This window comes from Nerophis ophidion, linkage group LG11 (assembly GCF_033978795.1).
Source record: "Nerophis ophidion isolate RoL-2023_Sa linkage group LG11, RoL_Noph_v1.0, whole genome shotgun sequence".
In the NCBI taxonomy this organism is placed as follows: domain Eukaryota; kingdom Metazoa; phylum Chordata; class Actinopteri; order Syngnathiformes; family Syngnathidae; genus Nerophis; species Nerophis ophidion.
In genome coordinates this window covers 65881097-65895029 of record NC_084621.1, presented here as the reverse complement: position 1 = coordinate 65895029, position 13933 = coordinate 65881097, and the positions used below count along the sequence as shown (strand labels likewise).

The window sequence follows — 13933 nt, the reverse complement described above, 5'->3', positions numbered from 1 at the left end:
GTGTGCACAGATGACTCACTACATGCCTCAGAGCAACATAGAAAAACTATTAAGAACGTAAAATGTGTACAAAATTAAGTTATGCATAAAAATGATTTTCAATCCCCAAATATGACAATAATATTTGAAACTAGGGATGCAACAGTATGAAAATTTTATATAAAAGGTTATTTATTGTCTTCAAAATTATCATGGCTATTATTATTATCATAGTATTGTTGTTAAATGTGCTCAAAAAGTAAAGGTTAAGCCATATCATTTTTATTTCAGTGTTTAAATAAGTTTATCTTCTTTTTGTTTTAATTTGCAAATTTGTGTTTTCTTAATGTTAATGACAATAACGTGTGATGGGTGCGTCACGTCCAGTGTGTGTGGCGTCACAAAAATTCACTTCCTTTTGTCATATTTCTTTGAGTATCGACGAATCTCTGTCTAAAAAAGTGTGCACCATTGAATATCTTAGTTTCTTAAACAGTAAGTTCATTCAAGTTTAGATTGGGAGATGTGGTTTTCAACGATGAAAGAGGTTAATGTGCCTTGTACTCATGTTAGCATTTAAGTTAGCTGACACTAGCTTGCTTCTCCAGTAAATTTTCTGTGTCACCGGTCAGTGTGTTTATTAAAGTGTTATTAATCACGGTTTTACGATCAATTTAATTTAAAACGATAATACCAACCGAGGGAAACTTTACCGTGGTGTATCATTATACCATTTATCATTGCATTCCTATTTGAAATGAATTCAGATGCATACAGCTGACTGGCACAATCTAGTACTGTAAAATGTATATAACCCATATGAATACAATATTTTTAAACAAATAGTCCAAGAAACCTTATATATTTTCTGTATATAAACTATACTTTACTGATTCCCTACTGCACAAGCATTACATAATAAAATTCTGGTGGTCAACTAAACAATCAATATGCAACAGTATATTCATCCAACTGCTCCATGGGGTAAATGTAACGGTCAATATCTGCCTTTTTACTTGCTGTGTTTGCTTCCACAACAGCACATGGGTTTGGCAGCACATGGTGATTTAAGCATGAAGTGAAACACATTTAACAGCCGTAACCCCTCTGAGATAGTAACGTCATAAGTGGCAGGGGAAAAAAAGTCTATTAATATTATTAAAACGTGCTAGTTCATGTCAGTCCAATTTGAACAAATCGTTGGGTTAGTATCACCCAAGAGCTTTGTTGTCTGCAGTCTATAGTTAGCTCTTAAACTCAATGTCAGTCTAAAAACAGTCGGACTTCTCAACCCTTTCGTCTGCAGAGTAGAACATCTCATAGAGTAGGCCTGGGCCTTTATTTGATAAGTCAATTATCAAAACAATCAATGAAAATGAACTCTGCAAGTTTTTCAGCCTTGATAAGCATCATATGCATGCATTGTTACGAGCAGGAAGAGCCCTCACTCTTTAGCATAGGTTTCAGCAGCTGCGGGTGTTTGCACTACACGCTCAAAAGCAGTATGATAACAGCTAGGGGTGCACAATTTTGAGAAAAAGCCGAATTGCGATTTTTCTCCAAAACTGCAATTGTGTTTAGATTTACAATTGTCATATTTTAGACGTATGAATGCAAAAAAAGGCCAAAATAACAAGTGAAGGGGACATGTTAGTTATAGACTGTCAGTCAACATACTTTTGTCTCAAGGTGCCACACATTAGAACAATATGCAATGATATGTGGCTTCAGGCAGACACACTACAGCTTTTGTCAACCTCATGTTCTTAAACTGGAGAAATAACCGATAAAAACTATAAAGTGTCTATAATGTAATGTAATCATGATGGATAGTAATAATGCAGGACAGCATTCTAAATTACATAAACGTTTATTTCTCATTACAGTAGAATTGTTTATGGTCGTACTGTAAATAGAAGGTAATACATTTTAGTTATCCTAAATAAACAAATAAAATGGACTAATTTCTGTAAGCAATGAGTGGCATTACCTTAGACATTTTAATTATAATTTTGGTTGTGTGCATTTGAGGATCCCTCACCTCCTGCTTAACAAAGAAAGAAAGTACCTGATTGCTTTTTGTTGTGATTTTTATATAAGTGCAAATTTTTGCCAACATTATTTTAAGTATATGTTTGCTATAATTAGCATTCCAAATACAATGTTAAAACTAGGGTTTTCCCGATCAGATATTTGGATCGGATCGGCCACCGATATTTGCCAAAAAATGCGTATCGGCAGTATTGGAAAATGCCGATCCAGATCCAGTTTTTTTTAAATCTGGTCCGTGTTTTTCAACGCACCGATTTAAATAATACATTCTACTCTTCTGCGGCTCCCTACGTTCGTTCCGCATTTTCCAGCACACCTTCAATACATCTACAGGTCTGTGTTCTAACCGTTAAGACGGGCGTGTGAATTAAAAGTTACGGTAAAAATGTCAGCTGTGTGGGATTATTTTACCCTACAAAACGGAAAAGATGAAGAGGTGGAGTGCAAAACATGCCACAAAGTCAAGCGTGGTGGTAAAGTTGTAAGACATTTTAATGACTCTTGAGAGTGAGAGGCTTTTTAGCACTCATGATTGATGAACACAGGAGCAGGCGGACACCTGAACATCTTGAAGTGCTCGTCTTTGTTAGAAAGAATCTCCCCATTATGCTTGGACTTCAATTGTCCCCCCCCCCTGACTGGGGCAAACAATTGAAAGGTGTAGATATTTTTTTAATTTTTTTTTTAAGTTTACACTTGTTTAAGAGCAAGTATTGATGTTGAGTTACAGACATTTTATCCCACTTAGGCTGTTTGTGTGTTTTGCTTTTTTAAATAATGTTTACAGCATAATTTGCACTTTATACTGTTCACTTTTTTACTGTTTAATGATGCCATTTCTGTTTGTCATGTATATTTTTTTCTATTTTGTGTTCATCTTTGAATACCAACCATTGTGTATTATTTAAACTCACCTAATTCAGCTGGCTAGTTGTTATCAAGAGTACAAAAACCCTTTTCAACATGAATCTGACAACTAGGTAGGCTAAATAACTTTAATACATGCTCGGATAGGCCAGTATCGGTATCGGATCTGAAGTGCAAAAACCTGGATGGGGACATCCCTAGATACAGGAAATACCAGTTTGTTGTATTTGAAAGGGTATATATGAAATGTTAATGCATTATTATTTCATCAGTTGTTAATTTGGTATCAAAAATAATGTTGACAACAATATCGTTTATCTGCAATAATTTGTAGATCGAGCAAAATTTGTTATCGGCCCTGGCCAATCTTTGAGTGATATAAATATGTTTGGTTCTTTCAATTTTAAGCCCATATGCATGCAAATCGTCCTAAAGTACGATGGTGCAAGCATATGCATGCGGTTTCTCTCAGTGTATTGTGCAGTTAAACGTATTCATATAAATAAACTGGTCTGGAAAGTACAGCAACACAAAACTGTGTCAAAACAATTTAGTATCGATCAAGCATAATTCAAATGACTAGTGTCTGAGCTCATCAACACTACTGCCATGAAATCACTTTCCCAACTGAACGTATGCAGAGCAGGATTAACATGTACTAGTTGAAAAAGAAAAACGATCGATGGTACCCACATGTACATTTAATAACAAAATAAAAAGTATTATGGTGCAAGCATGTGCATGTGGTTTTCTCAGTGTATTGTGCAGTTAAACATATTTATATATCAGATGGTCTGGACAGCAACGAAAAAATAGTGTCACCTCTGGGACGAAACAATTTAGTATTAAGCATAATTCAAAAGACTTGTGTCTGAGCTTGTCAACACTACTGCCATGAAATCACTTTTATAAAGTATGCAGAGTAGGTCTAACACGTACTAGTTGACAAAAGAAAAACGATCGATGGTACCCACGTGTACATTCATCCATCATTTTCTACCGCTTGTCCCATTTGGGGTTGCTGCAGCCTATCTCAGCTGCATTCGGGCGGAAGGCGGGGTGCACCCTGGACAAGTCTCTACCTCATCGCAGGGCCAACACAGATAGACAGACAATATTCACACTCACATTGACACACTACGGCCATCAATAACAACACAATACATTTTTTGCCAACATTATTTTAAGTATTTGGGGCGGTATAGCTGGGTTGGTAGAGCGGCCGTGCCAGCAACTTGAGGGTTGCAGGTTCGATCCCCACTTCTGCCATCCTAGTCACTGCCGTTGTGTCCTTGGGCAAGCCACTTTACCCACCTGCACTCAGTGGCACACACACTGGTTTAAATGTAAAAATTAGATGTTGGGTTTCACTATGTAAAGCGCTTTGAGTCACTTTGACAAAAGCGCTATTAAAATATAATTCACTTCACTTCACATTTGTTTGTTTCATTTATCTTGGGTATTTAAAAGATTACATTCCAAATACAATGTTAAACATACAGGAAATACCAGTTTATTGCATTTGAAAGTTTAATGTATTATGATTTCATCATTTGACCTCCAAATGATGTTGACCATATAGTTTATCGGCAGTAATTTGTCAAAGTTGAGCAAAATTTGTTATCCACCCTGGCCAATCATTGAGTGATATGAATATGTTTGTTTCTTTCTATTTTAAGCCACGATGTGTGCAAATTGTCCTAAAGTACTATGGCGCAAGCATATGCATGCAGATTCTCAGTGTATTGCGCAGTTAAAAGTATTTAACATACCAGCTGGTCTGGACAGCAACGTAATTTAGCATCAATCAAGCATAATCCAAAAGACTTGTGTCTGAACTCATCAACACTACTGCCATGAAACCACTTTCCCAACATAACGTACGCAGAGCAGCATTAACACGTACTAGTTGACAAAAGAAAAAAGATCGATGCTACCCACATGAACATTCAATAACAAAATACATTTTTTGCCAACATTATTTTAAGTATTTGCTTGTTTTATTTAACTTGGGTATTTAAAAGTTTACATTCCAAATACAATATTAAAACATACAGGAAATACCAGTTTGTTGCATTTGAAAGGGTATATTTGAAATGTTAATGTATTATGATTTCATCATTTGATCTCAAAATAATATTGACAACAATATAGTTTATCGGCAGTAATTTGTGAAAGTTGAGCAAAATTTGTTATCGACCCTGGCCAATCATTGAGAGATATGAATATGTTTGTTTCTTTCTATTTTAGGTCCAGATGTGTGCAAGTCGTCCTAAAGTACTATGGTGCAAGCATGTGCATGCGGTTTATTCATGTATTGTGCAGTTAAATGCAGGGTTTCCCACACATTCATTTAATTGTGGCTGCTCGCCACGAAAGATTTACGGCCGCCACAAGTATAAAAAAATAAATAAAATTAAAAATTTTCGGGCTTTTGACTCACTCATAAAAGCAATGGGACTCTGTCTGTGAATGGAGCTTGTAGTTACATATTATATAAATATGTATATAGATGTGTACATAAAGTATTATATTCCAACTCCGCGTTCTTCTTGGTCATCGCCGCCGCCGCTGCCACCCATCCTCCCCACGCCGCCCGACCACACCACCACAAATAGATGCCTGACCTGTGGGAAACACTGTAAACGTATTTGTATAAATGAGCTGGTCTGGAAAAGACGGCAACGAAAAATAGTGTCAAAACAATTTAGAATTGATCAAGCATAATTCAAAAGACTTGTGTCTGAGTTCAACACTACTGCCATGAAATCACTTTTATAATGTATGCAGAGTAGGTTTACCACGTACTAGTTCACAAAGAAAAACGATCGATTTATGTACGTTCAATAACAAAATACAATTTTTGCTAACATTAAAGTATTTCTTTGTTTTATTTAATCTGGGTATTTAAAATTCCAAAATACAGTCTTAAAACATACAGGAAATACCAGTTTGTTGCATTTAAAAGGATATATTTGGAAATTTAAATGTATTACGATTTCATCACTGGTTTATTTGGTCTCAAAATGATATTGACAACAATACAGTTTATCGGCAATAAAAAAAAAAATATCAGCCCTGGCCAATCATTGAGTAATATGAATATGTTTGTTTCTATTTTGTTTGTAGACCCGCTTGACACACATTGCTTTCGGTCCCCTAAGGGCGGGGGGGGGTTGCCCACGTATGCGGTCCTCTCCAAGGTTTCTCATAGTCATCATTGTGACTGTCAGCGACGTCCCACTGGGGTGAGTTTTCCTTGCCCTTATGTGGGCTCTATTGAGGATGTCGTTGTGGTTTGTGTTGTGGTTTGTGCAGCCCTTTGAGACACTGGTGATTTAGGGCTATATAAATAAACATTGATTGATTGATCTATTTTAAGGCCAGATGTGTGCAAATCGTTTTAAAGTACTATTGTGCAAGCATGTGCATGCGGTTTCTTATTTTAATGTGCAGTTAAACGTATTTATATATATATATATCAGCTGGTCTGGATAGCAACGCAATTTAATATCAATCAAGCATAATTCAAAAGACTTGTGTCTGAGCTCATCAACACTACTGCCATAAAACCACTTTCCCAACATAATGTACGCAGAGCAGCATTAACACGTACTGGTTAACAAAAGAAAAACAAAGCGATGCTACCCACATGAACATTCAAAATCCAAATACATTTTTTGCCAACATTTTTTAAAGTATTTGTTTGTTTTATTTAACTTCGGTATTTAAAAGTTTACATTCCAAATACAGGGCTTCACGGTGCCAGAGGGGTTAATGAGTCTGCCTCACAATATGAAGGTCCTGAGTAGTCAGGGTTCAATCCCGGGCTCAGGATCTTTCTGTGTGGAGTTTGCATGTCCTCCCCGTGAATGCGTGGGTTCCCTCCGGGTACTCCGGCTTCCTCCCACTTCCAAAGACATGCACCTGGGGATAGGTTGATTGGCAACACTAAATTGGCCCTAGTGTGTGAATGTGAGTGTGAATGTTGTCTGTCTATCTGTTTTGGCCCTGCGATGAGGTGGCGACTTGGCCAGGGTGTACACCGCCTTCCGCCCGATTGTAGTTGAGATAGGAACCAGCGCCCCCCGCGACCTCAAAGGGAATAAGCGGTAGAAAATGGATGGATGGCTTTCCAAACACAATACTAAAACATACAAGAAATACCAGTTTGCTGCATTTGAAAGGGTATATTTGAAATTTTTATGTATTATGATTTCATCATTTGATCTCAAAATAATGTTGACAATATAGTTTATCGGCAGTAATTTGTAGGTCGAGCAAAATTTGTTATCGACCCTGGCCAATCATTGAGTTGTATGATTATGTTTGTTTATTTTTATTTTAAGTCCAGATGTGTCCAAATCGTCCTAAAGTATTATGGTGCAAGCATGTTTATGCGGTTTCTTAGTGTATTGTGCACACACACACACACATACATATATATATATATATATAAAAAAAAAATATATATATATATATATATATATATCAGCTGGTCTGGATAGCAACGCAATTTAGTATCAATCAAGCATAATTCAAAAGACTTGTGTCTGAGATCATCAACACTACTGCCATGAAATCACTTTCCCAACATAACTGACCTACTCAGTGGCCTAGTGGTTAGAGTGTCTGCCCTGAGATCAGTAGGCTGGGATTTCAAACACCGGCCGAGTCCTACCAAAGAGTATAAAAAAAATGGGACCCATTGCCTCCCTGCTTGGCACTCAGCATCAAGGGTTGGAATTGGGGGTTAAATCACCATAAATGATTCCCGGGCGTGGCACCGCTGATGCCCACTGCTCCTCTCACTTCCCAGGGCGGGATAAGGGGATGGGTCAAAGAGGACAAATTTCACCACACCTAGTGTGTGTCTGACAATCATTGGTACTTTAACTTAATAATGTATTAGTTGACAAAGAAAAACGATCGATGCTACCCACATGTACATTCAATAACAACAAAACAAAAATGTTGCCAACATAATTTTAAGTATTTCTTTGTTCTATTTAACTTGGGTATTTAAAAGTTTACAATCCAAACACAATGTTAAAACATACAGGAAATACCAGTTTGTTGCATTTGAAAGGGTATATTTGAAATTTTTATGTATTATGATTTCATCGTTTGATTTCAAAATACTGTTGACAACAATATAGTTTATCGGCAGTAATTTGAAGGTAGGGCTGGGCGATATATCGATATGTACGATATATCGCAGGTTTGTCTCTGTGCGATATAGAAAATGACTATATCGTAATATTCGATTATATGTTCTCACACCGTTACTTTAAGCTGCGTGCATTACATTACTGGCGTGTCTCGCTCCTTCTCGTCTGTCCTTCTCACAGAGACGTAAAATAAGCCCACCTTGTTACATACGTCACATACTGTCGCGCATGTAGCGTCACACACTCTCGCCGAGAGCTAACGTTAGCTGAAGCAGGTTGAGTTGCTCTTAGCTGCCGGCATCACACAACAGGCGTTTCTCACTCCTTCTCGTCTCTCATTTTGACAGATATGGAAAACAAGCCTGCCTTCTTACATACGTCACATACTCTAGCGAGTCTAGCGTCGTAGCTCTCGCCGATCAGAGAGAGAGAGGGTGCGAAACTTATCACAAATGGAGGAAGAACAATAAATGCCCAACATAAAGAGCAGGGGATCCATCATCTGGCGGTGGTTTGGCTCCAAGTGGGAAGATATTCAGCAGACAACAGCCACATGCTGTTCAATGTATATACTCTGGTGATTAACCTGTGTGATGACTGTATTATACTGATAGTATATATTTGTACCATAAATTGATTGACCTGGACCCCAACTTAAACAAGTTGAAAAACTTATTGGGGTGTTACCATTTAGTGGTCAATTGTACGGAATATGTACTGTACTGTGCAATCTACTAATAAAAGTATCAATCAATCAATGCAAAGTATGCAGCAGAAGTGTTACTACAAAAAGGTAGCAACACTATTAACTTGTTATTTCATTTAAAAAGTTACCCTTGAGAGAATGAAGAGTATTTAATGAATACAGTTTTGGTCAATTGACTTAGTTGTGATTTCCCTCTCTGCATGAAAGTTTAAAAGTAGCATATATTAATGCAGAATGAACAAGAAAGTTTCAATGTGGACACATGGAATCATCATACTGCTGTGATTATATGCATCAAGTGTTCATTCAAGGCCAAGGCAAAATATTGTGATATATATCGTATATCGCAATATGGCATTAAAATATCGCGATATTATTAAAAGCCAATAACGCCCAGCCCTATTTGAAAGTCGAGCAAAATTTGTTATCGACCCTGGCCAATCATTGAGTGATATGAATATGTTTGTTTATTTCTATTTTAAGCCAAGATGTGTGCAAATCGTTCTTAAGTACTATTGTGCAAGCATGTTTATGCGATTTCTCAGTATATTGTCCAGTTTAACGTATTTATATAAATCAGCTGGTCTGGACAGCAACGCAATATAGTATCAATCAAGCATCATTCAAAAGACTTGTGTCTGAGCTCATCAACACTACTGCCATGAAACCACTTTCCCAACATAATGTATGCAGAGCAGCATTAACACGTACTGGTTCACAAAAGAAAAACAAATCGATGCTACCCACATGAACATTCAAAAACAAAATACTTTTTTTGCCAACATTTTTTTAAGTATTTGTTTGTTTTTTTAACTTCGGTATTTAAAAGTTTACATTCCAAATACAGGGTTTCACGGTGCCAGAGGGGTTAATGCGTCTGCCTCACAATATGAAGGTCCTGAGTAGTCAGGGTTCAATCCCGGGCTCGGGATCTTTCTGTGTGGATTTTGCATGTCCTCCCCGTGAATGCGTGGGTTCCCTCCGGGTACTCCGGCTTCCTCCCACTTCCAAAGACATGCACCTGGGGATAGGTTGATTGGCAACACTAAATTGGCCCTAGTGTATGAATGTGAGTGTGAGTGTTGTCTGTCTATCTGTGTTGGCCCTGCGATGATGTGGCGACTTGTCCAGGGAGTACGCCGCCTTCCGCCCGATTGTAGCTGAGATAGGCGCCAGCGCCCCCCGCGACCTCAAAGGGAATACGCGGTAGAAAATGGATGGATGGCTTTCCAAACACAATACTAAAACATACAAGAAATACCAGTTTGTTGCATTTTAAAGGGTATATTTTAAATTTTAATGGATAGTGATTTTATTAATTGCTCTCAAAATAATGTTGACAACAATATAGTTTATAGGTAGTAATTCGTAGATCGAGCAAAATTTGTTATCGACCCTGGCCAATCATTGAGTTGTATGAATATGTTTGTTTATTCCTATTTTAAGTCCAGATGTGTCCAAATCGTCCTAAAGTATTATGGTGCAAGCATGCGGTTTCTTAGTGTATCGTGCAGTTAAACGTATTATCTGGTCTGGACAGCAACCCAATTTAATATCAATCAAGCATAATTCAAAAGACTTGTGTCTGAGCTCATCAACACTACTGCCATAAAACCACTTTCCCAACATAATGTACGCAGAGCAGCATTAACACGTACTGGTTAACAAAAGAAAAACAAATCCATGCTACCCACATGAACATTCAAAAACAAAACATTTTTGCCAACATTTTTTTAAGTATTTGTTTGTTTTTTTAACTTCGGTATTTAAAAGTTTACATTTCAAATACAGGGCTTCACGGTGCCAGAGGGGTTAATGCGTCTGCCTCACAATATGAAGGTCCTGAGTAGTCAGGGTTCAATCCCGGGCTCGGGATCTTTCTGTGTGGAGTTTGCATGTCCTCCCCGTGAATGCGTGGGTTCCCTCCGGGTACTCCGGCTTCCTCCCACTTCCAAAGACATGCACTTGGGGATAGGTTGATTGGCAACACTAAATTGGCCCTAGTGTGTGAATGTGAGTGTGAATGTTGTCCGTCTATCTGTGTTGGCCCTGCGAGGATGTGGCGACTTGTCCAGGGTGTACACCGCCTTCCGCCCGATTGTAGCTGAGATAGGCGCCAGCGCCACCCGCGACCTCAAAGGGAATAAGCGGTAGTAAATGGATGGATGGCTTTCCAAACACAATACTAAAACATACAAGAAATACCAGTTCGTTGCATTTTAAAGGGTATATTTTAAATTTTAATGTATAGTGATTTTATTATTTGCTCTCAAAATAATGTTGACAACAATATAGTTTATCGGCAGTAATTTGTGGGTCGAGCAAAATTTGTTATCAACCCTGGCCAATCATTGAGTTGTAAGAATATGTTTGTTTATTCCTATTTTAAGTCCAGATGTGTCCAAATCGTCCTAAAGTATTATGGTGCAAGAATGTGCATGCGGTTTCTTAGTGTATTGTGCAGTTAAACGTATTATCTGGTCTGGACGGCAACGCAATTTAATATCAATCAAGCATAATTCAAAAGACTTGTGTCTGAGCTCATCAACACTACTGCCATGAAACCACTTTCCCAACATAACGTACGCAGAGCAGCATTAACACGTACTGGTTAACAAAAGAAAAACAAATCGATGCTACCCACATGAACATTCAAAAACAAAATACATTTTTTGCCAACATTTTTTTAAGTATTTGTTTGTTTTTTTAACTTCGGTATTTAAAAGTTTACATTCCAAATACAGGGCTCCACGGTGCCAGAGGGGTTAGTGCGTCTGCCTCACAATATGAAGGTCCTGAGTAGTCAAGGTTCAATCCCGGGCTCGGGATCTTTCTGTGTGGAGTTTGCATGTCCTCCCCGTGAATGCGTGGGTTCCCTCCGGGTACTCCGGCTTCCTCCCACTTCCAAAGACATGCACTTGGGGATAGGTTGATTGGCAACACTAAATTGGCCCTAGTGTGTGAATGTGAGTGTGAATGTTGTCCGTCTATCTGTGTTGGCCCTGCGATGATGTGGCGACTTGTCGTCCAGGGTGTACGCCGCCTTCCGCCTGATTGTAGCTGAGATAGGCGCCAGCGCCACCCGCGACCTCAAAGGGAATAAGCGGTAGTAAATGGATGGATGGCTTTCCAAACACAATACTAAAACATACAAGAAATACCAGTTTGTTGCATTTTAATGGGTATATTTTACATTTTAATGTATAATGATTTTATTATTTGCTCTCAAAATAATGTTGACAACAATATAGTTTATCGGCAGTAATTTGTGGGTCGAGCAAAATTTGTTATCAACCCTGGCCAATCATTGAGTTGTAAGAATATGTTTGTTTATTCCTATTTTAAGTCCAGATGTGTCCAAATCGTCCTAAAGTATTATGGTGCAAGCATGTGCATGCGGTTTCTTAGTGTATTGTGCAGTTAAACGTATTATCTGGTCTGGACGGCAACGCAATTTAATATCAATCAAGCATCATTCAAAAGACTTGTGTCTGAGCTCATCAACACTACTGCCATGAAACCACTTTCCCAACATAATGTATGCAGAGCAGCATTAACACGGACTGGTTAACAAAAGAAAAACAAATCGATGCTACCCACATGAACATTCAATACCAACAAAATAAACCATGACTTCAACAAAAGCGTGTCTTATGAACCCCTCGCCTTGAGCTACGTGAGCTACCGTTAGCTCCTTCATTGGTATGGATTATTAAGCGAGACACGCAGAAAATAACAAATATCGATGCACGTCAAACTCGTTGACGTGTAATACACGCGGAAATAGCTCTCATTTTTGTCCGGACAACGACATGTGTTGCGAGCCTTATCTCCCTCTCTTTAACCCATCCCCCAACCCGCATTGTCCGTCTCAACTTCGACTGCGAGCCAATCCTTGCAAGAAGCTGCTAGCCTGTTAGCATATTAGCATGTTAGCATCCACGGGGAGCTAACGTGCGCTAACGGGGCTAACTAGCAGCAACACGGCTAAAGGATCGTCCAAGACACCGGGCCTAGCCTGGACGCTGATAGTACATTTTGACGCGTTCGAGGAGCAATTGACGGCCGTGACAATGTCCACGTCGACCACCCCGCCAGTCGCCACAAACCGGGGACAAAACAGGGAACAGCATTCCTCTCCGCGGGCCGCGACAAAATACCTGTCATTGAGCTGATCTTCGGTCCCGGGCAACGGGTGCACCACGAAGTGTATAGATGTCATGAGGACGCTCCCAAATCACACCCGGCCTGTGTGAACGATGTGGAAATCGATGTCGCTTCGATGACTGTAATTTTGTGGATTCATAGGAATCGTTTTTTCTTTTTTTTTTAATGGCGAGAACCCTCGAGTTTAGATCCCAGCCTCCTCACCCACATGCCGCCATCTTAACTCTAGCAGGCTTCTTGTGTGTTGATTGGCGCACATGCACGCGCCCTGCTGGCTGGTGCTCGAGCACGAACAGGAAACGGATCGGACTCGACAGGAAAGGCAATTAAAACATTTCGTTCATTAACATTTCACCTCCACAAAGGGCATGTGTGTCTTTGAAAGGGCGTGGATGTATTTTACGTAGCTTTTCTTAGTCAGTAAAATAAATTGCTTTGGATTTGACGATGAGACAAAATAATGCCACGAAAGATGCAAAAAATTCTCCCAGCTACAAATATTCCTACCGCTTATCATTATTTCAAATAACTTGTTGTTTTTCGAAACATGGTAGTTATTCATAGTATATTATACCACTGGTTCTCATCCATCCATCCATTTTCTACCGCTTATTCCCTATCGGGGTCGCGGGGGGCACTGGCGCCTACAATCGGGCGGAAGGCAGTGTACACCCTGGACAAGTCGCCACCTCATCGCAGGGCCAACACAGATAGACAGACAACATTCACACTCACATTCACACACTAGGGCCAATTTAGTGTTGCCAATCAACCTATCCCCAGGTGCATGTCAGTACCCGGAGGGAACCCACGCATTCACGGGGAGAACATGCAAACTCCACACAGAAAGATCCCGAGCCTGGATTTGAACCCAGGACTGCAGGATCTTCGTATTGTGAGGCAGACGCACTAACCCCTCTTCCACCGTGAAGCCCACTGGTTCTCAATTGAGACTTTTATTACTAAGCATGGGGCAAGAGGGGGGCAGAGC

At 39.2% G+C, this 13933-nt stretch overlaps 1 protein-coding gene across 4 annotated transcripts in view; it reads right to left on the bottom strand.

Annotated features, from left to right (window-relative positions):
• The window catches only part of ubr5 (ubiquitin protein ligase E3 component n-recognin 5), an 83746-nt gene extending 70543 nt beyond the window's left edge, over window positions 1-13203 (bottom strand). For 3 of the 4 annotated variants that reach the window (XM_061916515.1, XM_061916516.1, XM_061916518.1), the window contains exon 1: window positions 12936-13203. In XM_061916515.1, coding sequence (XP_061772499.1) covers window positions 12936-12997 — 62 coding nt within the window. In that variant the 5' untranslated portion in view covers window positions 12998-13203. The remainder of the gene's footprint in view (window positions 1-12935) is intronic. The other variant, XM_061916517.1, reaches the window with a different exon arrangement.
• Between the last annotated feature and the right edge of the window lie 730 nt (window positions 13204-13933).